Genomic DNA, 27,396 nt, shown 5'->3' with positions numbered 1-27,396 from the left:
AGTTAGTGGTGTAAAGGTGACCGTCCTGGAAAGACTGCAGGTTCTGAAAGTCCTCAGTACAATTCCTTGCGTATTTGCAAAAACAGTATGTATCACACAACCTCCAATTCTTTGTAGATTATTTTAAAATATTATCTATTGTTTGTTTGTTAGTATTTCAGTATCATGCCAGAGTGCCAATAATAAATTAGGGTTCTGCTACTCAATTTAAGTGTAGAACAAATGAAAATCTAGTCCTTCAAAAGGTTTTTGTCTCCCAGTGTTTATGCTGTGAACTCTTATTTAGATTTTCCAGTGGTCGCAGTTATTTCTCTGGGAAGATGGGAGCTGTAATAGATTGTTGGAGCCTAAGTAGTCTCCTGGAGCACAATTTTACAATCTGAAGTTGTTCAATGAAGATCAGATCCCATGCACAGTTCCTTTGGTTGGTCGTTTCTACTCGCCCACTGCCTTTTTCCTTGTGCTGGGACAGACATTTGTTTAGCTGTATAGTGGACTCAACTAGGGAACTGGAACTGTCTGAAAACTAATCCCCCCCCCAAAAAAAATTTGGCCGTTTTCAGCCAGATCGTTTGTCAAGTCTGGTTCACTGCAAGGCCATGGAAAGGACTGTGCCAGGACAAAGAAAGGGACAGTACAGGGATGAAAATAAGAAAGCAGGTGTAGAAATCAGTCCTACTGCTCAAATAGACAGGCTTATACTTGCTTAAGATTTTTTTGAACTGCAGCCTCTTGCTATAGTTACAAGCAGTTGCATAAAGAGCAATAGTAGTGAAGCAAACATAAAGTAAAAATAAATGTTAAAAATGCCTGTACAGGGGCTTACATATATCTACTGCTATCAATCAGTGTTAACAGTGGTGTTTGCACAGTTAAACCAAATATTTTGCAAGACACATCCTGTTTATTTGCAATTTAAATCTAAGTGGTGATTTTGCAGGGAATCATTGGTATTTCTCTATTATGCCTTCCAACACTTAGGTTCTACTGCCAAGGTGAAACATTGTACAGATACACCCATGCCGTGCATATGATTAAGACATGATCACATTGCTAAAGAATACTGCCTCATTCTCTCCTCAGTTTTGTCACTCACAAGGACTTCAGAACTGGCCAGTTCATTGCAATGCCTTTCACACTGAGCAGTACTAATAGGGAGAAATAAGATGAATTCACATCTGGTCGTGCACTTGTTTTATCACTCACAGAAATAAGGCCTCACATCTGCAGTGAACTTCAGACATCCTTTTCCTTTTCCTTAGCAGAGCCCTGTCAGCTCTAAACAACTGCAGAAATCTGCACATCCAGAACTCATTGCAAGACTGGCACTTAGACTATGAGAACTTTAGGGTGAGAGGGTCTTTGTGTCTCCATGGAGTCCATTGAGATAGGATTAGGAGACCTATTAAATGGTACGTTGTTTTATCACAGCTATTGAACATTACTGTTAGAGAGCTAAATTCTCACTTTAGTGCCTCGACTGTAGAAACTGGGCCTAAACTACTGACTTGCATAGTTTTTCCCAGCCTCTCTGTAGCTCTTCTCAACTCTAACGTTTCTGTGAGTTTTCAGTTTGGAATATGCGGCTGCTTTCTTTCTCTTCTATAAGTCTTTCACCAAACCTCTTAAGTGTTATTCTTCCCAAGGTTTACTGTATCCCATAAACAGCTGTGAGATCGCTTGACTCCCAGTCTTCCAATACCATTCACCTGCTTTCGGTTTCTGGCTGGAAGGATTAAAGGAACTGTCGCTGCACCATCTCTAACATAGTCAATAACACAAGCTGGCAGGAAAGGCATTTTAGTGGGTTTGGAATTCACCAAAGCATGCCTGAGGTATTTGTACCATAGGTAACAGCCTATTAATTTAGTACTGGCAAAAGCAGCTTGTAGCTTTTCCAGCTGCTCCTTTTTTATCAACATTACTGCACACCAGATGAATTATTATTGCATGATTTAAAGTCAGTAAGATTAACTTTGCTTGAAATGTTCCCTAAACGACTGGCCAAAGAACCCTAACAAGAATGCTACTTTTGGATTAGTGCTTCACTCTGCTCAGGTAATCTCGGTAGAAATGTGTATAACACATTTGTTTTACCTATTTGCTAAATGCTGTAAAAATGCACATTTCTTTTGCATATTATATGTAAAATATCATGTCTTAGGCATTGCTAAAGGTACAGTAGTATTTACTTGTTGCTGGAATATTGGGGTTATTCTGTGAGCGTGACTTGGTCCACCATCAGATAAGGATGTACATGTACTCGCTAGAACATACATGTACACTAGACTGATGAAGGCTTGTAAGTGACAGAAATTTAAAGAGCAGAGAATTCATTATTTATAGAAAGAGAAAACATTGTGGAACCACAACCAGAGAGAAGGCATGTTGTTTTCTCTTCCATTTTTAACTATGAATTTTACCAAAGAGAGCAGTTAAGTACTGGGTCTCCTGACCAAGTACAATTTGCAAATCAAGACAGAATGACTTGGGGCAGTTTGCTTTGCAAATCCAACTGTGGAGTACCTACCATTTCCTACAGAATGTCAGATTAGATGGTCTGGTAGTTCTTTCTGACCTTGAAATTTATGGTGTTATGAATTTATCATGACCAAAATCATACAGCTGGAGGCAAACACATTAGAAAGAATCATACAGTATATAAAGTGACAGCTGTTTGTCCGAATGCAGGAGGATTTTCATCTCAGTCACACTAATTGCTATGCAGAAGAGGCAGTGGAGTTTTCAGACCCATGGTCATGTCATCACCACATGCGACTTAGCCATTTTCCAGACGTGCTGGTACATGATATCCCCATGACAGTATATACAGTTCCATTATTGTGAGGTATTTCTACTTTTCTTCAATTTCTTCAAGGGGATTTTCTCCTAAATGCGTTGACAGATGTGGTCCATGTCTATTCATTATGCTTTCTAGGTTAATAAACATTAGAAATGTGATCTTTGACTTCATTAAATCTTACTATTTATTTTTAATATGTTCCGATATCAAGTTCAAGTTGGCCAGTATATCTAATGATTACAAAGTAAGATTTCAAATAGCATAAAAGTTCTTGGAGTAAAAGCCTAACAGGAGTTGGCAGTCATATCACAAAGTTATCTAACTCCCAGGTTCTGTTAAGTTTCTGCTTTTATTTTCATCACTAGTGCTTATAGACAATATATCTTATTTCTTTACTCATGGGAATTTTCTGTGGGATTTGTAATTGCTAATTCTGTCTCCCTTTTTTGCTTCTTAGTTTGTACCATTTTTAGATGCATTTATTGTGATAGCACCTCACAGAAAAAGGAGGAAATGAAGCATCTGTAATGGACAACATAACAGAAAAAATCTAAACTCTCCAAAACTGTCTCAGTGTGCTTTATTTAAACTAATTTTTATTTAAGAAAAGAGATTGTTGTTATAATATGATTGGAAATTCAATATTCTGGTGTACTGCCTATGAAATACATAGCTATGTATGTTTTATTTTTTATCAAAATAATTCTAGATAACCTTTTATCTGGTACAGAAGTAGCTATATAATACTTGTGTCTGACAGATTATAACAGAACCTGCTAAAGATTATTCTCCCTTTCCTACAAAAGACTTCTGATAGGTTTAACTGCTTGGGATATTACTGCAATGGGTTGAAGAGGGTAAAATATTAGGTTATTTTGGTAGGTGTTTCATTTGGCACGTATCTGCAGCATATCCAATATTAGTAGACTTGAATGTTCTAAATGTGAAATGTTAGTAGATATGAATTTGCTTTTTAAGAACTGTAGAGCTGCAAGCCTGTATCAGTATAAATAATTTTCCACAACTGCACAGCTCTGCTGAATTAATTGAATTAATCACTTAGGGTAAAACACAAAAAGGACAATTTGCAGTCTTGTTCATTGTCATGACTACCATGAATCTTCCCATTCATCATACACAGGACTAAACATTATACTCTGAGTATGTATTTGCAAAGAGAAGGCCCAAGAAATGGAGCCCTTGGAAAGTTCTTCATAACCTGTGCCCAAAATTGTGTATCATCTCTCGGTTATGCCAACTCCTCCTTTAAACTGGCTCATGATTCCAGTTTTTATAACCCATTCAGTAGCTTTTTCAAAAGGTATTTCACTGCTTTCTTCCATGCATCTTTTCCTACTTGGGAGGGACCCTTTATAAACATCTGTGAAACTACCTTACTTTCATCACTCAAATTCCTTCTTAAAATTCTTATTTGCCCTAATGGCTTACAAAAAAATTGACAATGGTTAGCTGCCAACATGCTGTAGCTACCAGTTATCATAGCAAGCAAGTATTCTTCCGTAGTTAGCATCTGCCTCACCATTCGTTCGAAAACATTCGTATCTTCTTGCCTTATACTTGGATTGTAAGATCTTAGGAGCAAGCACCTTCTTGTGCTTCTAGGGTTGTACAGTATCTAGCAAAACAGGGTGCTAGACTAGGGCTCTAAACGCACACTCACTCTCCTGTAATTAAAGTAATTAGTAATAATAAAAAAACTTGAGTTCTATCTAACACGCATACTACTGCTTAAAAATACTGGAGTTGGTGTGTATTTGTAGTTGTGATGGGTTTTATTTGGGATGTAGGGAGCAGAGAAAGTGGATTTAACCAGAAGATCTTTCTTGAATGAGCTTTTTTATTGTAGATGACCTGAAAAAAATATTAATGAAGATGGTTATCAGATTTTGGCAAATCTGAATTTGCTTCTACCACCAAGTAGTGTTGTCTCACCGAAACTGGCTCTCACTAAAGCACTTCTTAGCATGAATAAGGCTAGTAAGCAGCTAGTTTCTGGTTGGGATAGCATGCTTTTCTCTGTGGCTAAGTCCGAAAATACTCTGTATCTCTAAGGCTGAATAAATTCAGTATGCAGATACGTTTCCTTGGAAACAACTCATAATTTTAAAGCACATGTAGCAATGCAACCCTTATGTGATTTATTAATGTGAAAGACCTCGCTCTCATGAGCATTATTAAATAGATCAGCCAGTATTGGCAGACAAAAGGAATTTGCTTTGATTACAAATACAGCTTTCAAATGCTATTAGATACTGAGATATTCATGAGTAGAGCTGATATTACTGGTATTGTGCCAAGCTGTATTGCCCATTTGGGTAAAACAGTTTATACACTTTCTTCCTGAAGAATATGAATACTCAAGACATTTTGCCTATTATAACAGGTTTCTTCTTTATTACTGCTAGCATACCACAATTTAGAAAAGATTATCTGGCTGATTCCTTTTTAAGATGCCACATTATAGGAAACAGAAATCCAAGTTTGAGTTTAGGCGAAGGAAAATACTCCTTTCAGTTCCCTCTCAGTGTACTAATTCAGCTATGTTCTTTTCTGTATTATGCTAAAATGAAGGACCCTCACAGATCTGTGTTTTAGAATTGTAAAAAATATATAATATCTCTTCCAAAAGCATTTACAGTCTCCAGACTGGACTGAGCAACGCTTCAGTACATCAGGGCCGTTTGGTTCAGCAGAATTATTTGTAATAGTGAATTATTTGGAATCACAATAGCCCACCCTGGTCCTAAGCAGGAGAAGGAGGTTTTAATAGTTCATCTTTCCAAACTTTTAGATAGCTGACGTATGAAGTAACCTGCCTAAGCTCATACAAACTGAGCATACAGTTCACGTTTCTGGGCTGTGGCTGAAAGTGTCTGAGTCAAATAGACCCTGTATAATGTCTCTAATAAGTCATTCTAGCCAGAAAACTCTTTCCCCTCAAAGAAAATGCATTGGTCTTCCTTCCATTAATCTTCTATTTCTTTGATGAAATGCTCCCCTAGAGTCAATGAGGGCTTTGCTTTGTGTTTTAAGCATCATTTTATTTTTGAGTAACAGAATGAAGTTAAAAGTGATAACAAATCACTTCCCTGTTTGTATTTCCTCTACTGGCCTGTGTCTGAAGGCTTTTGTTCTCCCGCACATGCTCTCCTCAGATTGCCTACCTGGTTTTGATGGTGCTGTTTTCAGTTCACTGATACACTTGAAATCCATGTGCAATCCTTTCTTTGTTGTGATCTTTTTTTCTGTAATGTAGACACTTAAAACTGTGTCAAGGTAAACTTTACATTGCTTGTGTATTTGTTTGAACAGATTTGCCATGTTCCATAATGTCAGGATACCTAAAGAAAACATACTGAATGTAGCTGGAGATGTCACAGCTGAGGGGAAATACATAAGCTCTTTGAAGGTATGAATCAAGATTTGTATTTCATTAGTATAGTTCACTAAATGTAGAAAGGTACAATTAAGATACAGGGATAGGGTATGGGCCTTGTGGGTTGAGAAGTGCTAGGTATCTTGACTTAAGTAAGACCGTTGACACATTTTCACATTAAATTGTAATAATCAATACATTTCATACTTACATGAGTATTCAAGGTTATTCATGCCTGGGAAATGCCTGTTTTCCCCACTTATTACAATGAGAGTCTAAAGTTACCAGCTCCGATGCAAATATCCAACTTTTAAATAGTATCAGGATCCAGATAGAAGTTCTGTAAGCTCCTGAGGAGGCAACTGATTAGTCACAGTGTTTTCCCTTACCTAGTTTAAATGGTTCCATAATCAAAAATTGTGGGTTTTTAATTGCCTTTTAGAGATGTCTCAACTCACCTTATTGATTTTACCTACTTCTTGCTTTTTGAGCTGCCCCGCTGCTGCCAAAGTAGTTTCACTGGACATTGCCTAGACACCTTAACTGAATGTCTGAAGAAATAGAATTGGCCAACCCTCCAGACTTTTGATCATGCTGCCAGACTTGTATCTTTACAGGATAGGTAAATGCAACATTTACCTCACCATTCAGTCTGTGCCTTTTATTCATTCAGGATGTTAAAGATCGTTTTAGTGCTTCTCTTGGGTCCTTGTCCACTGGCAGAGTTCTGATTACAGCAATGTCTGTGACCAATTTGAAGCTTGCCTTATCAATAGCCATTCGCTTCTCAGCAACCCGTCATCAGTTTGGACCAACTGATGAAGAAGAAATACCTGTTCTTGAATACCAAACACAGGTAAAAAGTTTGGAATTCTAATCTACAGACTGTCGTATAATTAAAACAAAATCAGATTCGAAGCTATCATAGATCAAAACAGTGGCACTGAAGTTAGTGAAATTGTTTCATCTGAAGTATAGATCCTGTGCAGCTGCAGCAGTTCATTCTGACTTAAGGCCTCATTGCTGCTACTCCTGGCATGATCAGGCTTTTGAGATAAGTTCTTGGAATAGCAAAACCCAAAACACTCTTATTTCTCTGAAGTACCTAGAAATGTTTGTCTTCTAAAGCAGTAGTCTTTTCAGAGACAGACTGTCTTTTTTGTGCACATGAAGGTATTGCAGATGTAGAAGCTAGCATTTTTTAAAAAAATGTCAGTGCCTCTTTTGCTGCCATGCTCATTTTCCCTTTTTTAGTCTTTATTCTTTAAAACTGTAGAAATTGACATGCACTGTGATTAGGTCCCAAGCTAGCACTAATTTTGAGAGGGATATAAATGATTTTTATCTATAGAGTAAGCAGATGAAAAACACCAAAAGGACTTTTGATCCAAAAAAGTAGAAAAAGAGTATATAGGGTAAACTTTGGAAATAGAGAAGCCTCAGATGTGCTGAATGAAATGGTTACTATATAGGAAGTGTTGAAAATAAACCTGCCCAGTTTGTCTGTGTGAAGTGGGTGCTATTTGGCTGGCTTGCCCGTAGTACTGCAACTTTCAAAGATTTCATGGGTTTCAACAATCTCTAGCAAAAGCTACCTTCTTTCCACCTCTTCTGCGGTTAGGCTGAGTTTGCTTCCCACTAGTCTTAGGAATCTCTCGATTTCTGCTTACTCTGTAGCCTCTGCTTGCTGAATCTCTTATTCCCTACTTGCTCTACAACAAAAGCTTCCTCTCAAGCAGCTTCCCTTTTCTTTCATGGGTTTCCATCTCATCTACTTGGAGCAACAAAAATGCTTTCTTCTCTGCTCCACAGCCCTGTTCTTTTGACAGAATGCAACGAACAGTAATGTACGTTAAGCAATGAAAAAGCAAGTGAAAGTTACACTCTCTGCCCTGTTGGTACTAAAGTAACTTATGAATCATGACTGACTTGTGGCATGCCAGACATTATGTAAACACAGGGCAAAAATACATTCTTCTGCCCTCTGCCCAAAAAGCTTCAGTGAACATCTGCAATGATGTAACAGGATGTTTATCACAAATGCATAAAATCCATGAACTGGAATAGTGTAACTATAACTGACTTATAAAGTAGTTATACTTAATTATGTTTGTAAAGGGTTATTGTTAAGTTATCGTCATGATCAACCAGAGTTTCTCTATTTGGACAAATTAAAAAGGAATGGATTGGTTCAAAATTATAAGATAGTTATTGGAAAAAAAATTGTTTTCTATAAATTTAAAATTATTTATCATCTCACTCACATAAAAATATATATCAATTTGCAATCAAATATATTTATTTTTCATTCCAGCAATGGCGCCTTCTTCCTTATCTGGCTGCTACATATGTGTTAGATTATTTCTCCAAATCACTGTTTGAGAACTTTGTAGAATTTTATGCAGGCTTATTGACAAAGCAAAGGAGTCAGCGACAGGTGAGATATTTACACATTTCCTATTAACTGAGCTCTTATTACAATAAACTTGAAATTGTTAGGTGAAGGATCTGTGTACAAGTCTTCAATCTTACAATAAAGAGTTGTACAGCAGTGCCTCAGAAATGTGGGGAAAACAAAATAATAGATAAAGTGTGTATTCAGAAAGGCACCCAAATTCATTTTGATGGGCTTGTTAAAGTTGTATTGGTTTCAGTGGGATTTAAGGTTACATTTCCTTGTAGGATTGTTCATCATAAGTATATGATGATAATGCAAATGCAAAATGCAAATTCAGTTTATGACTGTTGTAGATGGTTTTGCAGGAGGCAGATATCAAAGACTTTCTGAAATGTTGTTATTTTTAGTTCCCATACAGATTCTGTGAGTCTGGATCAAGTTTATAATTCATGGTCATGCATTAGGAGAAATCTTCTTAGAGTGAAAAGTTGAGACTTCTGAGTTGTTGGTCAGTCATTATCTCAGCCACTGTCAGGCAGAAGTTACGTTTTTATATAGGAAATAGTTTGATATATCTGTCTCAGTGTAAGGACTGATTCTCAACCAAAGCAACTGCAGTGTGATTTCTTATAGCTTATAAAATATATAAATATAGTTTTTTTAGTTTAACAATGCTAACCGTTTGGTAGGGCCTACCCAGTGGCTATGAATTGTTTAGATCTCACTTAAATACTCAGTCTTTTCTGGCTTAACTATGGCAGGTGAAAGATTCATGTACTGATGGATGGGTATTTTAATTTTTTCTCTTCATCCAAACCAAAGAAGAATCTGTTTGATTCTATAATCTGTTCCTTTATCTCTGGAGGTCCCCAGTTCAGTTACTACCTTAGGCAAAACAGTGGCTCTCAGAGACTAATTGTGATACAATAAAAATCTTGTGGTTGTTAACAACATTAAGAATTTAGCATTTGCACATTCATTTTGTTCTACAGAGGGTCTTAAAGAATCTCAGGGAACTGCTCTTAAACAACCTTTGGTACTATAGACCCAGTGTCCCCATAAACTCTAAGTAATTCCCAGTATGGAAATTCCAGATATACTTCCAAAGGAAGGCCAATAGTGTTATTGTAATTGCAGGTCACTGTGGTTCTTTGGTGACATTTTTGGGCATTTAAATTTCACTGCTTTTTCTAAAATTGATGCTTAAAATTCAGTGATGACCTGTAAGGGAGGAAAGAATACAAATCTCCCCTTGCTGACTGGGGACAGAGGGATTGCTTACGTCGCAGAGGGGACAGAAACTTTCTCTGGACATGCCACCTTCAACCACCTGGCTCTCTGTCTTGGGGAGGAAGAGTGGCAAGCAATGAACTGTCCCAATCAAATGCCAGCTGATACATTTGAGATAAGGTGTACCCATGTGCCCATTATCTAGCACAAATTATTCCTGCTCCATCTAAGAACCTCAGTCCCCCAGATTCTTCAGATGTGGCTGTTTTCTTTCAGAGATGGCAAAAAAAAAAGAAATAACTGCCTTTACGTAGATTGCCAAAAATGTTACATATGTATTGCAAGTAACTCTTTTTCCTCTTTATTAAACAGTGCACATAGCTATGGATTTAATTGGTTTAAATCATCAGTACATAATAGGGCTTTGTGTAAGGCAGAAACATACTTCTTTGTATGCTCACGAACTTACTTTGTGTAAGTTATTATTGACTAGAGACTTGTTTTCCACAAAGGCTGATTTGGGACGTGAGATTCATGCCTTATCTGCTGCCAGCAAACCACTGTCTTCTTGGACTGCTCAGCAGGCAGCCCAGGAATGCCGAGAAGCTTGTGGAGGACATGGTTACCTTGCCAGTAAGTTGCAGACTTACTTTATGCAGTGCTCAGAAAGAGAATGTTTATATTCTTGTCCACCTCAACTGTTTTTGGGTCACAGCACCTAGATTTTAGAGATACTTTTAGAAAGGACTTTTTCCTCATCTCCTTTTTTTTACAGATTTGTTTTATACCTGACACTGCAAAAAGAACTAAACCCATGCAGTATCTGCACCAGCATTTGGGCAGAATAAGACTGTTATGTGTGATTCTGTTTCAGTTCAAGAAATAAAAATGCAGATTTTTTTGGTGAAAATTGCCGTTCTAAAATGGATCCACACTTTTATACTGCTATATTCATTTTCTCAAGCTAAAGAGTGAATTTCCAAGCTCGTCTCTGGGTAGAAATAGCTGTACATACAGGAACAGATGCTTTACATAGATCTCTTACATTTTTATCATAGCATAATTATTCCCTTACCCTTCATTAATACATTGAAATGTGCACTTGTTCTTTTTAAGTGAATCGTCTGGGCGAAATTCGTAATGACAATGACCCAAACTGCACATATGAAGGTGATAATAATGTCCTGCTTCAGCAAACCAGCAACTACTTAATGAGCTGGATGAGTTGCATAAGAGGTCAGTTTTCATTCTGGAATCGTGTGCTGAACCCAACACTGGCTAGATAATGGAATTAGGAGATAATTTTATACTAAAACAACTGATAGTCATTTAATCATTTTGTAGAGCATAAATAATGTGCTACAGAATCCATCACATGATAGATTCACAAATACACAGATATTTGCTGCAAGAAATATTCTTTCTCCTAGATCCTGTGGAAGCTAACTAGATGTTCTGCTATCCCTAATCATGTTAATTAGTATCTTACTTACTGAGAAGTGCCATTTAGTTCAATGGAGCTACTCCTAAAATCATTGTGTGTGAGTCTGGGTACCTTATTCATTATGCTTAAAAAAGTTCCTATCACCTGACTTAGTAGTAATTTCCATGATTATGTTTTATAGTTCTCTAGATAAAAGATTTTGTGTCATGTTTGTAGCAGTGATTTTCGCCAACATCCAGGACTATAAAACCCTGCAAAAGGAGTTGAGTCTTGTGGTGCTTATAGACCTGACGATGTCAGGTTTTTTAGCACTTGTCCACCTGTCCTCACTTGCTGGACTAGGCCACAAAAAATAAGTATTTTGATCTATCTGAATCTGGCCTATGAAGTGTATGTCTGGCTTTATAATACATTTTTAGTTCCAAATAGTCTGATTTCTTTTCTCCTAAACCATTTTTATTTTCTTTGGTTTTTCAGAGAAAGCTCCTTTTGAATCCCCGTTTGGAACAGTAAACTTTTTGCAGAACTACCACCACATCCTTGGCCAGAAATTCACAGCCAGTAGTGTTGAAGATTGCATGGACTCTTCAGGTAGCCTTTTGCTGTTGTAGAACTGCTTCAAAAATCTTAAATTCCTGCCTGATACAGATATTTGAGATTCATCCTCCAGTACTTTCTAGATATTTATCAAATTACTATTTGCTGACTTTCTTTGCACATTACAGTTTGCTAAGGATGGAGTTTTCATTTCCTAATATGCATTGTTGTCCCCAGAAGTACAATCTGAATTCTATAATGGAATTTTTATGCAGAATAGCATCACATATATTTATTCCATTTTTGTTCTTTTAAAATAGCACTTGTGATCTAGGTTCTTTGCCACTATATTGTTATTGTTCTTAAATGAGACTCCTGTGAGCGACATTGACTGCCACTACCTTTGAATTTTAAATACCTTCTTTTAAGAAAGCATACATGTGATTTAGAAATATGTGGAAAAGGCTTTAAGTATGTCCACTGTTTTGACAATTGCTTTCGGTTGCATGAGGAAAAAGGAGTAATGACGAAAGAAAAGTCACCGCAGTTTTCTTGGCTTGCTCTATTACGTAATCGAAACAAGAAAGACATTACAAGCCATTCCCGCTTTTGTATTCTTGTGAACCCAGATTGGCCCGTGGAGGCAAAAAATAATGAAGAAGTGAAGAGATAATGAGATAGAGGCAGGGAACTGAGCAAAAGTGAATCTGTGAAACTGAGAATATACTGGGGGAAGAAACTCCAGTCTTAGTATATAAGGGGCAATTGGGTTGATTCCTGGAATTCAGTAACCACTTTTGTGCTCAGAAAATTGAAAAAAGCTGAACTTTGAATAACAGTCAGAGTGCTAAGTGAGATACAAAGTGAGGTACTATGGTAGATTACCGTAATAGCTATGGGTAAAAATCTGAATAACTTAAAATACAAAAATAAGAAAAATGCTAGTTCAAAATGACTGCATACTTTATTCTTTATTTTATGTTTCCAGCTAGTGAAATCCATCAGAGCACAAACTAATAGCTAAATACATTTTCTGTCCTCTTTTGTAATTCCTACTGAACCAGATTGTAGTTTTAAAAATATCTGAATCTCGTTATCGCAGTGTTCTGTTAGAAGCTGGGCTCTTAAACTAGGTGCCTATACTCAGGCAGCATGTGAACACTCAGAGTTGCATAAATAATATCCCTACATTAAATCTTAAGCTAGGGTGCAGACGAGCAGGATTTATACAAGGTCTTTAGGCTGTAGTACTTTTTGCCTTCGTATTTCCAGACAGCCCTAAAAATATAACACTCATATACAAAGCAGTTAATTCTCATGCAATTACATTCAGCCACCTTTGCTCTATTAGAAGTCATCTGCTTGACAGCATGTAGCGTCATTTCAGTGTTGAGAAGGGATGAGTCCACAAAATGCTGACTGTCTTTTATTCTCAGAAGAGACTCAGAACCTTGTAGACCTAAGCCTTAAAATAGGAAAGAAAAAAACTAAAAAAAATCAGAAAATATTTGTGTTTAAACTGAGCTGTGGATATACCTGGTCTTGTAGCTTGCGGTCAGTTGGAACTCTCACAGTTACAATCTCACTATACCCACCTGTTATTTACTGCAACTACAGTAATGGGCAAAGTGCCACGTTAATGGGTTACAATGTCTACTTTGGATATCCACAGTTCTTTAGGGTTCTTGTGTAGCCCTAGGGATATTGCAAGAGGGAATTGAATTCCTCCTATTTGGGTGAGGTGGCATTGGATCAAGATGAAAGCTGTCTTCCACATGACTATCACTCTGCTTTCTATGACCAGAATTCTGCCTCAAGGGAGAGTCTTGCCCAAGCCAAGAGTGCCGCCCCTTAATTTTCACCAGAGTATTGGTTTGGTGTTGACTGAAGAACCAGCACCTTTTGACTCATACAGATCTTGTCCAAGAAATAATGGCTTTATTTGTGATGTTTTGTTTCTTGTTGATTAATTATCACCCTCACTTTTCAGGACCTGAACTGAGAATGTAGTAGGAGCTGCATGTGACTTCTGGCATTATGAATGTGAATGTTAAGAATTTCAGTTTTCTTCTCTTTTCTACAGTTCCTTTAGCAGCATATAAATGGCTGGTTTGCTACCTGCTCCGAGAAAGTGATCTAAAGCTGAACAAGGAGAAGCAGTCTGGGCAAAGTGATTTTGAGGCAAGAAACAACTGTCAGGTAACACTTATTCAGCTTTTTTATTTTATTTGTGTTTTCATCCAAGTTTGCCAGATCCTGTTAGTTTTATCCCATTATATCATGAAGTATAATTTCCTCAAGCATAAAGCAGCAAGTCATATAACTAATAGAATGTAATTCCTGTCCATATGCATTGTATCAATCATGATAGAAGGAGGACAATTATGATCAGCAGAAGCCTTCCAGGATAGTTCCCTTCAGAAAAATGCAGGCGTGTGGTGGGTGGTGTGTGTGTAAGTTTGAAATCACAACTTCTGAAGACTATATGTACTACTATTAAATCTACTGCAGCATCTGATTATTACATCTCCATCTGCTCTTGTGGCCAAATACATACTGTAGGAAAGAATCTCACACTGGCAGGTAGGTAAACTAGATGACCTAATAGGTCTTTTCCATCACTAATTTCTGTAGTGCAAACTACTCATGAAAGATACCAGACTGACAGCACTGGAACCTGAAAAGGAATCAGTGAGCATCTGCAAATAGCAGATCCACTCTCACACCAGTGAGCTTTAACAGCTAGAAATGGCATAACTCCAAATTTCGGTTTGTATCCCCTAGCTCCCTAAACACTTCTGTTACCTCCATGAGAAAAACTGGCTGGCATCCAAGAAAAGAACACTTGGCATTTGTCACTGAGGAGAGAGATCTGTTCCCTGAAGATGTCCAATGTGGTTGACCCTGTCTGCAAAACTCATTTAAAAACTGCAGGAAGGAATATTCAACTCTGCACCTAGAGAGCGCCAGCTTGGCTTCAGTAGGGTATGGTCTGTGTAAAGCCACTAGTAGAATGAAGGAAACCTTCCTGTGTTTACCACAGGAGCAGCATAGTAGAGACGGTCGTCTGTGTCAAATTCAGGACAAGAATTGCCCTCTAGTTGCGTGCAACATAAGTAGAAGAAATCTGAGCCTGATTGCCTATCCACTGGCCAGCTCTTGGGAGTCTGGTTCTAGGGCCAGTATGTTAAAGAAGGTGATTTACTCAGCAGTGTAAAGGTTACTCACCTTGCTCCTATGTTCAAGTGTGCTAAATTTTAAAGTTATTTAAGCACACAATTCCCATGGAGACAGCATTGAAACACCTTAGGTCATTAGATTTTCTTTCCTCCCTTCAATTCGTCTTCAGGACAGGGGGATTTTTTCCTATAAATGCCTCAAAAACATATGAAAATGATTTACAAGCAGTACTTTAATGGTTTACACATATTTGGTTTAAAATTTTCTGGGCATGAAGAAGCACTTTTCTGTCAGACCAGTGGCTGATGAATATACCGTATTTGTTCTTGCTATGGAAGATCTGGGAGAGAATCCTAGGCTATCCCTAGATTATTTTGGTTTGGGAGTTCTTTCAAGACATCCCAAAGCAGAAAGGAGAAAGGGCTTTGTGTTACTTGTCTATGATGTCTCACACAGGTTGAGAAGATGAGAAATCTGAGTAAGGAGGAGTGTTTATTTGTCTTCAGCCAGAAGTTTGATTAAAACAATACAGAAGTGTAAGCAAAGGTAAAGAAGGAAGAAGAGTTATAGGGAGAAGCATAGAGAAATAATTCTTAATGCTTCATTTGAGATGTTGAGACCTATTTCTTTATGACTAGAGAGCTGATGCTTATTTCAATATTCTGATCTAAACAAGTCCATCTAGTAAGGGGAGAGGTCCTCCCTAAGCCTGCAGAAAATAGATGTGGATTTTCCAGTTCATACTTACATATTAGCTTGGTATTAAGTATGCTACTGAACAGTTAGAGAGAGAGTGATCTTTGCAATATGTCTTTCTCAAATCCCACAATTGATTTAAATGCGAGGATAATGCAAGTTAAAAAAAAAGAAAGCTAATTAACTAACTCTAAATGGCACAAACTGAACAAATGGGTTAAAAGCAAGTACCAGTTTACAATACTGCAACAAATCAGCCACAAAAGAAAGAGTTTCATATTCCGCTCTTATTCACCCACTAGAATGTTTTCACTCAGCAGCCTGTTTCATCACGACATATGCCGTGCTACAACAAAGGTGAAGCGTATCAAGGTAGACAGGTCTTCCTATGCGAGTACAACTTTTTAAGATTTTATACTCTGTGTTAACAGGAAGTGGTGACTTTTGCCTTTCTGATCAGATAGTTGGCAAGGATTAGCTGAGTATTTCTTTCAAAACATATTGCAGGCCATTGTATTGAATCCAGTCATGCTTACATGACCGGATTTAATTTTTTTATAATTGAATGGACTGTGATAAGTTTTCAGTAGGTTACTGAACTTCTTTAAAATTGTTATTCCCTTTATAAAATTCTATATAATATGAATTAAAATCTAAACCTACTTTTGTCATCTTAGAGCTGTATGGGTTTATTGATCATCCTAAGGTCATCAGACCCAATTTTCCACGGACTTCCCTCTGATGTAGCTACTTGATCCCACACAGTCTGGCTGCAAGGTGCTGCCAAATTACACTACTTAGATTTTAAACATTGAATCTGCCCTCTCTTAGGATTGGTGTAACTACCCAAACTGGACCACAGTGGAAAATTAGGATTTTACTTCTACTTGCATGAGGTATTTTATGATTAACCTTTGCAAAAGACCTTGTAGAAAGTTTTTTATTAGTGTTTCTTGTTAGACTTTCTTTAAATCTCAAGCTATGTTATCAGCAGATTTAAATGAACAAATCTCCACTAGCTTCACCATTTTGAACCATCTGGGTGTTCATTCCTTGTATTTTATTACTCAATATCCTTCTTTTCCGTTTCCTAAGGTGTACTACTGTCGATCATTAGCCATTGCTTTTATTGAACAAACAGTCTTACAAAGATATCATGACTACACTCATGATCCCAGCATGCCATCTACTCTGCAGCCTGTGCTTAGGAATCTCAGTGCTCTGTATGGCCTCTGGTCTTTAAGTAAACATCTGGCTGTGCTCTACCAAGGTGAGATCAGCTCCCTGTATACATTATGCATGTCACTTTATAAAAGTCTTAATTTCAAAAGTAGGGTTTTTTTTTTCCCCACATGTTGCCTCTTGGCAGGAGGAGAGAATCCTAATTAGGATTTACATTAGAGAATTTTCTTATTGCCTGTATAATGTAAAACAGTCATTCTGGGCAGAATTTTCAGGAGCAGGGTTTTGGAAGTATAAAGCTATAAATTAACCCAAAAGATTCACTCCTAGCTCAAAGAAGATGGAGGGCTTTGGTGTGGCCTGATCCTTGCAAGAGAGGACAGGGAATTTACAGCCAGATGCTGTAATGTAGTTTATTCATGCAAAAGGCTCCAGATGTCTTAGACTAAGGGGTTTGCAGTCAGCTCATTAATGAAAGACAGTCAATCCAATTACACAAGAGCATTTAGTCTCTTGAGTACTGAACTGATAAACTCCTTTGTAACAGTATAACTTTAACTGGTTTAAGCTTCTTTGTATCATTTTGTTGTAAATGTATTTGCAGGTGGCTATGTTTCAGGTGAACAAGCTGGAAGATTTATTCAGAATGCTATTTTGGAACTTTGCTACAGGGTAAGCCATCAATATTGTTTGTTGTAATAGAATAATAATATAATATATGAATACTAAAAAAGAAACATGTCAGTTATGCTGTACTTCAAGGGGTAGGTTAGCAGAATGTTATATTAATTGTTTCCAAATAACCTGATATCAAGAGAAGGCTAATAACCCATTGACCCTGAATCTAAGTTTTTTGCTAAAAACTGAAAAACAATATATCTTACAAAATGATGCTCTTTCATTTGTGGCCTTGTGATTTTTGTTGCAAAACTAGCCAAATACTTGAGATCTCTAATCCAGTTCTATTTATTTATTTATGTTGTTAGTTCATTAATTTTTTTTCTCAACACAAAAGCTTTTCAAACTGGATCATATTTTTCCCAGGTAAGATAAATTTTCAAAGAAGTTATGTTTTTAGAGTTCTTAAGTCAGTGTTTTTATGTCATGAATAGTACCATCTTGGTTAAAATGTGTCTTAACACTCCTAGATAACAAAGGAAAGCATTTAAAATACAGTCTCTTTTTGGTAATTATCTTGGGAGAAAAAAAAGCAAAATAAACCTAGTCTCCTTACAGTGGATTTCTCTTAAGTTACCACTGGCTAGTAGTTTATGGAAGTAATTTAATACTGCTCTGGAGTTCACAGATAGCCACAGATATCTACAAAAGTTGCCAAATGTATGCCTTTTGTTTTTAAACAGTTGAAAAATGATGCCGTTGCCTTGGTTGACGTCTTTGCTCCTCCTGATTTTATTCTCAACTCTCCCATTGGCAAAGCTAACGGAGAGGTAATAAAACCTGTTTTAATATTTATAAATCTAATCATCTTGAAAGGGATTGTTTTTGTAAATGGCCATAACATGCTCAAGACATTTTACAGCTAGCAAAGAAAGGGAAGAGCCTCTTTCAGTGCAAGGTGCCATAGTTAAATTGATGTCAGCGGAGCACTGACAGCTTGCATTTGCTGGAGATATGCTTCAGTGGGAAAGTCATGCAGTATTACTCTTAACTGCTTTTGTGGGCACCTATACTGCTGAACTGAAAAAAAATAATTATACCATCTCCTAAGATTCCTTAGGAGATAAGCTGTTTATGGACCTCTATCCCATCAAAGTCTAATTTGGTGGCTATTACTACTTTTGCAATGAACTTCTGACCCTATAAAATCACTGGCAAAATTCCCATTGACTTGAGGAGACAAAGATTCCTCCTATGTCTTTGTTTCTGTGTTACCCATTGCTATCCTAAATCATCATTCCATTACGACTAATATCCTAGATTAGATATTACATTAGATTATTACAATATTACTCTTAATAAGAGAAAGGAAAATTTAAAACTTGTTTCAGTTAAAAATGATAATACCAGAAATGCATGATTATGAGAGAATTTTGTTTATTTAGGGGGGATTCTAGGATATGACAGAGAGTATCTTGTCATACATTGATGATGCATGGCTTGCAACATAATTTACACACATTCAAAGCCAAATAATGATAATAATAACATTTATGGAGAAATCCATAAATAAAATTAATATTCATTATTCAAATATATATGTATTTTCCAAGACAAAACAAAATTGATATGTTTTCAACAGCAACATGTCAAACATCCAGCAGTATGCCATATATTCTAAGGTAAATTAGACCTAGCAGGTTTCCACATCAAAATTAGCTCTGTTTGGAATTTTTTACATATATGGGAGGATAGAGGAAGTTGATGCTCAAGTTTGCTATCATTCTGCTATCAAATCAATTGAGTTTGGCAAACCCCCTTCACTGGAAACTCTGTAATATCTAGTATACTCAAATCATCTCACCCACCCATTGTGTTCATAACACTTGCCAATTGTGTAGCCAGTGATTCTTACTTAGTACTTATACATTGCCTTTCATCTATCAATCTCAAAGTATTTAAAAATCCTGTTAATCAAATCTCCTAGAAACCCTTTGATATAAGCTCATGTCATGATATATGTTTCACAGCCTAGGAAGCACAAGCCTCAAGCTAAGGATTGTTAGGACTGTAGAATGTATGCACTGATTATCACAGGTGAAATGATGAAAAAGACTTTAAGAAACACTGGCTTTGTTTACTTCATTAATGATAGATTCACAGAAGTCAGCATCTCGTCCTTACTTTTGCACCTCTGCTCTGCTTTGACCATCTCAAGATCTCCTGTCATGAAATATCTTCTCACTGTAATTGAATCAAGCAGTGTATAGTAGTTTGGGTCTGTTACTAACTAGTGCAACAGCATCACTCCGTACATGCTAATTTAATCCTGGATTTACTCCACAAACATCTCTGTTAAGCATAAAGATGCAAAGAGTCACCTACCTCACCTTTCAAAAGTCATTTCACTTATGCAGTTAAATATAAGCTCTATACATAAATCACATTGGTTTGATGACACCTTTCCAGGAAGGTGTCCCAGATTCTACTTGAAAATTCTGGTCAAAAACTAAAGAGAGAGATCCAAAGGGTCTTAATCTAGATGTGAAAGATTCTGTTTTGTCCGTGCTTTTCCTCGCTTTACTATATAATTCATCCCTGTTAAGATTCAGAGGCATTATTTTATATAGTCTAAGTCACACAAAGCAAAAATTGTATCAAGAGCATGAGAATGGCCACACTGGATCCAATTCACTTACTACTCTGTTACTGACAGTAGCCAATAGCAGAAGGAAAACATTGTACAAAACAGATGACATATAGACATATTCTTCCCCTGGTGTCTCAACTTCTGACAGTTGGTAGTTGAAGAGGTTTCTCAAGCCATAGGTTGTATTTCTGTCGTCCTTTTTAATACCACCAATGTATTTATTCTTCATTAACTTTTCTAATCCGTTCTGAATCCACCTATCTTTTAGCTTCTGTGAAACCTTGTGGCAACATGTCCCGTAATTTGAGTACTGTGAAAAAGTACTTCCTGTTCTCAGTCCATATCCATTCAATATCTGTGGTGGCCTTTTCATTCCTCTGATAAGCCCTGTTGTCCTTTGTATCCTTCTTAGTTCTGCCCTATCCTTTCTGAGGTGCCATAACCAGCCATACATGCAGGATTCAGAATGTGGGTGCACCATGAATTTGGCTATTCTGAGTCATTGCTCCTCTCTGCTTTTTTTTTCTTGACTTATTTTAAGGGCTATATTTCATTCCAAAGCCTCAACAAACCAAAATTCCTGCTTACTGGCCAGCTCTAGTCAGCAGCGCCAAACTGTGGGATAACTATTATGTTGAAACTAGCAGTACAGTAGTTTCCTTTAGTGTGGACAGACCCTGTAGCGAATCATTAGAGCCTGGGGAGACTGCCAGGAAGTTTGACAAGACTGCTGAGTCAAGTGTACTCAATATTGTGGTATCTGTGCCTTGCTGTCTAAAATTGTCCATTGTTTCCATGGTGATCAAGCAATACAGAAGGCAGCACAGATGTTTCTAAAGAGACACTGACCTAACAAAATGATTACTTTGGGAACACAGTATCTACAAATAAAGAAGGAAGGGTTAGTACTACATCTCAGACCATCTCAACAAGAGGACCACAGTAATTGCTGGGAACTTCCTTTCCCTTTCTATAGGTTTTTTGAGGATTAAGTTAATGAAAGAGGCCCTGGAGAAGGAAGCTTCAGAGATAATTCTGGGAGAAGGAATACCATCTATAAGAACATCTGTATTGGCCAAAAGCCCATTTTCACCCCACATTCTGTCTCTAACAGGGACTATGAGTGGATGCTAGGGGCAAGAATAAAAGATACAGGGCATGTATAGTGATCTTTCTTAGAATACTTTCTAGCAATCAGCTGGAGATTACTTATCAGCGACTGATAAAGCTGTCATGTAATGGATTTGGCTAGCTCCTTTTGGGATTTATTTTGTGAATTCTAACAGAAGGTTTGGGCTGATTTCTCACATAAATATAGTAGCCATGGAGACTTATTTAATTCATTAATATTAGGAATTTAGAACTGATAGACTTCCAAATACATCACTGAAATCAATACAGCTTAGTTTTCTTACAGAATTTCCTTTGTTTAGAAAATCCATTTCCATTGCAAAAGAATGATATAAAGCTGTTCCAGCAACTGTGTATCTTCAGTTGAGCACCACTGCATTTTAAGATGTTTGAAAACATGACAGCCAACTTCACCTATAGCTATACAGACCTTGAATAAAGTGCATCTTACGCAGATAGGAATCTAAACATTACTGACTTCCTTGCCTGCTAAGTACTTGCTAAGTTTCTTGTAAAATCGTAAGAGTCATATTGAAACACATCTTGAGAAAGTAATTTCAAGCAGTGATATCCAATCCATGTTCTGCAGGATCAGGCAAGTTTTGTGAACTACCTCTCAATCCATGGTTTTCAACTTGCGTAAATGTTTTTGACTGAAATTTGAAAAAGGTTACCAGTCACTCACTGAAAGAACATACTTAATAAAGCGCCTTGTCTCCTGACTGCCCATATTTATTTCTTTATTTGTTGCTATCTGTGCAGCTTATCAAATACTGTAGCATTAACACTTACATTTGGATACCTTTCTTTCTTTCTAATTACGTGTATGTTAAACATTTATATCAGTCTGAATTTTTCCATTGGCTTTCCCATAGCCGTAATCCTATGATTATTTTTAGTCTCATACTTTCCTCTCCATTTCACACATCGTATTCATTAATGAATTATAGATGGTTTGTGTTTCGTATGAAAGGAGAGGGAATGCAAAGGAGAAAGGAAAACAATGGAAACATTTTAGTACAAATTATGATGTGGTACAGAATAGATTATACAAGCAAAACAGGCAAATGAATTTAATTCAGGATAATCCATGTTGTGCTGCAGTAGGGTGGCTTGGGCCTAGAGCCACAGATCCTTAACTGGAGCAGGAGAAAAGTTTCCAAATTTGTCATAGACAGCTTTAAGCACTGAATAAAAGTTCAGATTCTTTTTAAAATAAACTTTAATGGTCTGGGCATCATTTCCCCCTGCAAGCTTTGACAATCTCAGCTTAAGTATGTAAAGTTTTCACTATATTTATTTCAAGATTAATTTAAAAAATTATGAGACAATATTAAACCAAACTTGGAATGGATTAAATAGTATCAGTAAGCTCTAGCACAAATAATCAAGGTGCAAATATATTCAAAGAATGTATTTCGATATTTATTTAAATCATCACAAATATATAGGGCCAGGCCTTCTTTTGATGTCAGTGAAAGGCTTTCCATTTTACATCACTAACTGCTCTTATACTGTATCATTCTGTACTCGTACTTAATGCTGAAGATACAGCCTTCCTTCCCTCATATTTATATAATCATATTTATCCCTCATAAAATTGTCGAATTAACAATCTGCTTATGAGAGAGGAATTTTTTATGCTCAGACTAAACAGTTAGTATCTGGGAGAGAAGTTATGTTACTTGCCAGAGGTGTGTTGACATATGTGAGTGCTTGCAGATACAGCCTTCAGGTGTGGGCAGAATGAAGATTAGCTTAATTTAGCCCTGCTTCTAAATTTCTACCTTTGAGATACAACTGATGTGAAATTGAAAACAACATAATCACAAAAAAAAATACAAAGGTAACTGTTCTTATGCCAAGGATGGTCTAAATGATTTACACAGGTAACCTGATGTTCACACTAGTTTGAAGTTTTGTCCTTTATCTTTGTATTTATTCTGGCTCATACATAATCACCACATTTGTTATCTAGAAATTCAATCACAATCCCATTCCAACCAAATATTTGTTGAATAATTTAAACTTGCAGAAATTTTCCTGGTTTTATTTTCTGTACAAATTAATCATATTTTTCTTAATTTTGCAGCTATATAAAAATATGTGGGCCGAGATCCTTCAAGGCAGCAAAGCTCTGAACAGACCTTCATGGTGGGCAGAATTTTGTATTAATAAACCTGTTACAGGCAGGCTGAGATCAAGATTGTAAATGAAACAATTTGTTAGAGGCCAGATGGGGCTGAGAGGGATACTGTATTTCAAACACCAGGAGGAAATGAGACCGTATGTAAAACACAGAAAATGAAGAAGATTTTCATATAGAGGTGGCAAATCTTAGAATAGCTTTGAAATCAAGTCCAACTTGATTGCAAGGACTGTTCGCACAATAGTGGCAAGAGCAAAAGCAATATATCTGCATACTATTCATATTTACTTAGTTAAATATAAAAAATGAAGATTCATTAAGATCATTGCTTTGCAAAGTGTCTATAAATAAAATGTTCCAATAGTGTCTTGACTTTACTGGCATATTACAGAAGTTAAGTAATTAACAAGCATCTCCCACCAGTGTTTATAAACAAGCTGAACAAAAATATATTTACAAGATTCTAGGAGAGTATTAGCAAAATAAAAGAGAATTTTTAAAAAAATGAAAAAAGAAAAAAAAAATCAAGAGCACTAACAGGGATAAACCTGTATTAAGGAATGGGAATCATTTCAGACAGCCTCTTTAAAGTCCCTGAAGCTATTCTGATTTACTTCATGTGCTTCAGTGTTAAAATACTTGATTGTTCTTCCATTGTAAGAGAGGATTTGGGATTTCAGGTAATCTTCTTTTGAATTGTATATATCTTTGTAAATGAAATTAATTGAAAATGAGTCATTTATACATTTTTTTTTAAGTATGGTAATGCAAACTTCAAAGTCTTATATAAGTTTCCTGTTAGTTATAATGCTTTCAGTACTGCAAAACTAGTAATAAGCCTGGGATAAGTCAACATACACAGAAACTGCACCTACTTTTTTAGATCAGAATATACTCAAATGAATTGTTAAAAATATTTTGCTATAACAACATGTAACTGTGATAGGCAACATTAAACAAACTACAATTTTTCTCTGTCAGCTACATCAACTGGTAAATATTTTTCTTTTCAAAGGGAAGAGATACTAACATAAAGCTTTGAAAATTCAGAATATTTTGTTTTAGATACACTGTGAAAAAGTAATTTTTCTTTATTGTATCTGTGAACTGTTAAACTCTAAATTCTTCTTCCCTTGCTTTTGTGAGCAGACTTATCAAGTCAGAGAGATTATTTTATAAGTTGACTGTTATTTATAGCTTCATCTTGTGCTGTTAAAATAAACAGAAGTTCCACACTGAATTCCACTTTAGCAGAATCAGACCCTTGCCCTTGAAAAGTTTTAAAATTTCTTAAGTAGTTTCAATGTCAGTATATAAAAGTTTGTAAGTCTTTACACACCACCACTATGTGATCAGGTAGTTCTATGGAGGCTTCCACAGTTCCATCTAAGTCTGACAGAGCTCAGGAGACATTTCATTGCAGGAGAATGCATTGCAAGGCCAATAATAAAAAGATTTCTTGGAGTGCCTCAAGGTACATTACCAAACAGAAAATTTTTCCGTTTTAGTTTGGGTTTCTAAGAGTAGTTCAAGGTTAATTAAAGTTGATCACCCTCAGCACACGTCAGCAATAAATAAATAAAAAAAGTTGCTCATATTTCCACTGGAAAATGGATAAAAATATCTTGTTAAGCTTTACCTATTTTTTTTTCTGGACTTCATTTTCTTTGTCCAGAAGATTGTCAGTGTTGCCAGTGTTTTTTCTGTCTATATTCTTTCTTTTCTAATGAGGTATCATAATTCAAGATGTCCCAGTAGAAATCTTTGGCTAGCTATTGAACTATATGAAAGAGTCAAAAGTTTAGCCAGCTTTGCTGAAAAAAATCGGTATATACTAAGAATTTATTTTGTTTGAATTGCTTTGCCTCTTTTAAGAACGTCCAATAGGTGGCATCATCCCATGGAAAAAGGTAGATCAATACAGCTATCATTAGATACTATAGAATCGTAGAGCCATATGATTATCTTCATCTGTTTCTATTTTCTCCATCTACAGGGAATCCAGCAAGTGTGGATTCGTAATCTGTATTTGCAGTTTGTATTTTTGCAAATGTGAAGGAAATAGGCAGCGCACATTATTTCCAATATCCAGTGTGAACACCGTGATCTGTGTGTCGATAAAAGGGGCAAATGGGGAAAAGGATGCCTCACTGTTCAAAACGCAGAGACCAGTAGCACTGATCAGCTGCTCCACATTCTGTACCATCAACTATCAGCAGCATTATTTCACCGCATCTTACAAGCAGGTGATTTCATTATCACCTCTGAGCTCTTCCTAAGTGATAGTCTTTTACTGTCTTTTTCCTCACAGCTGGGAAGTAACATAAAGTAACAAAGTTGTATATAAATCTTGCATATAGATTAGTCATCTATTTTTGAGGCCTTCTGTAGCCCAGAAGAAGAAAAAAAAGGCTATGTTTGGCAACTAGCTTTAGCCACTGTTCTCCAAAAAAAAAAAAGAAACTGTGAAATCACAGTAGAACACAACCAAAGAGCCAGCAAGCCCCAAAGATATCCACCAAAAACATAACAGGAAAAACAGAATCATATCACTTTTGTGGAGATATATGCCTAAACTGTTCCTACTAATCTTATTTATTACTACTAAACTTTGGATGTTTGTCAACATCCAAAATCCCTGATAAAAGCTGAGCCACTCCATGCTGATAAAGGCTGTAAAAACTGACAGAAAACTGTGGTGTTTGTCCTGAAAAGCTTGTGACTTAGACTGGAATGAACACTGGAGAGAGTATATTGACAAGAATGTGGTTGTGGGGAGGCAGAATAGGGTAATCAGTGAAATGTCATGATTATAGATGCTAATATGACCTGTGCAAATCCTTCACACAGCTTACATTAAGCACAGAATTTTATGAGAGCCTTGGATACCTACAGTTAATGAAAAGCTTTAGATACCTGAGCATTTTACTACAGTCCAGATGACAAAAGTGCCAAAGCTGAAATAAGTAAAAGTGGACTGGGTCCACAGCAAGGCTATGGGGAGTTACTCTTTGTAACATCACACATCTCTGCACCTCCAACAGGGACATGGTGGCTGTTCATCAAGGCTGTTTGCAAGCTCAGGGCCAGGTGTTCAACAGCTGTTGCACTTTATATGCTTCCAGCAAAGGCAGATGCATTCCGTGGGCCAGATCCACTCTGCACTGGATAACTATCAAAGCCTTAATATTTACTGTATGTATATTTGAATAATCATTCTTTCCCTTTAATCAGTTGTGACTATGAATTTCTGACCTGTATATTATACCAAATCTGTATAATCAAGTGAGCAAAATACCTTTTTTTCCCAAAGTCAACACTCAGCCAAAGGTTCTAGAGGTCTCCTGTACCAAGCTTTTAAGAGTAGCTGAAATCTAAGTGTGAAGTTGCAGAGTTTAGTGACAGTGTGGAGGGAGCAAGATGCGATGAAATTTGGCATCCAGTTCTCTACTAAATCATAGGGTAATAATTCAACAACTACCACAAGAGGTCATTATTATTTGCAATCTGTTCCTCTTACAGGAGGTTAAATAGAGGAGACCTCTGGCAGAACAGAAAAGTCACTTCCCACCCAAATGCCAAATAATGTTGGATGTGTCATTGTAACTTGGCTGGGGAGTTGAGTCAAAGACTGTCAAATAGATTCAGCCCAAAACCATTTGGCCATGGGAATCCATCCTTTCAGTTGCCATGTGAAGGAAACCAAATCTATCATCAGAAAGCTGAATGCGTGTAGGCCTGAAAGAGCCTTGACATAGCTTTCCCACCAACTCCGATGGCTTGTCTCCTGGGCAGCGCTATTTTTCTTCTTTGTCAATTGTCAAACTACCTACCTACCTGCTAAAGGTATTTCAGACTGGTTTTCTCTGTAATGTGATATTTCTGCTGATGTGACTCAGTTAAATCTACAAAGCTCTTTTATATCAGGAAAACTCGAATTGTTCATATGTGTTAGGATACTGAATACACAAAACTCCCTTG

General features: G+C 36.7%; 1 protein-coding gene across 2 annotated transcripts in view; it reads left to right on the top strand.

Annotated features, from left to right (window-relative positions):
• ACOX3 (acyl-CoA oxidase 3, pristanoyl) overlaps positions 1 to 24,655 on the top strand; it is a 41,640-nt gene extending 16,985 nt beyond the window's left edge. Inside the window, exons 8-18 of one of the 2 annotated variants that reach the window (XM_026122019.2) lie at positions 6,137 to 6,233; positions 6,874 to 7,056; positions 8,515 to 8,637; positions 10,341 to 10,461; positions 10,945 to 11,064; positions 11,750 to 11,863; positions 13,893 to 14,008; positions 16,781 to 16,955; positions 17,472 to 17,539; positions 18,229 to 18,315; positions 23,359 to 24,655. In XM_026122019.2, coding sequence (XP_025977804.2) covers positions 6,137 to 6,233; positions 6,874 to 7,056; positions 8,515 to 8,637; positions 10,341 to 10,461; positions 10,945 to 11,064; positions 11,750 to 11,863; positions 13,893 to 14,008; positions 16,781 to 16,955; positions 17,472 to 17,539; positions 18,229 to 18,315; positions 23,359 to 23,478 — 1,324 coding nt within the window. In that variant the 3' untranslated portion in view covers positions 23,479 to 24,655. The remainder of the gene's footprint in view (positions 1 to 6,136; positions 6,234 to 6,873; positions 7,057 to 8,514; positions 8,638 to 10,340; positions 10,462 to 10,944; positions 11,065 to 11,749; positions 11,864 to 13,892; positions 14,009 to 16,780; positions 16,956 to 17,471; positions 17,540 to 18,228; positions 18,316 to 23,358) is intronic. The other variant, XM_064511483.1, reaches the window with a different exon arrangement.
• The last annotated feature ends 2,741 nt before the right edge of the window (positions 24,656 to 27,396 follow it).

Source organism: Dromaius novaehollandiae, chromosome 4 (genome assembly GCF_036370855.1).
Source record: "Dromaius novaehollandiae isolate bDroNov1 chromosome 4, bDroNov1.hap1, whole genome shotgun sequence".
Classification (NCBI taxonomy): domain Eukaryota; kingdom Metazoa; phylum Chordata; class Aves; order Casuariiformes; family Dromaiidae; genus Dromaius; species Dromaius novaehollandiae.
The sequence above is the reverse complement of the archived record's forward strand: the minus strand, read 5'-3'. Positions and strand labels throughout refer to the sequence as shown.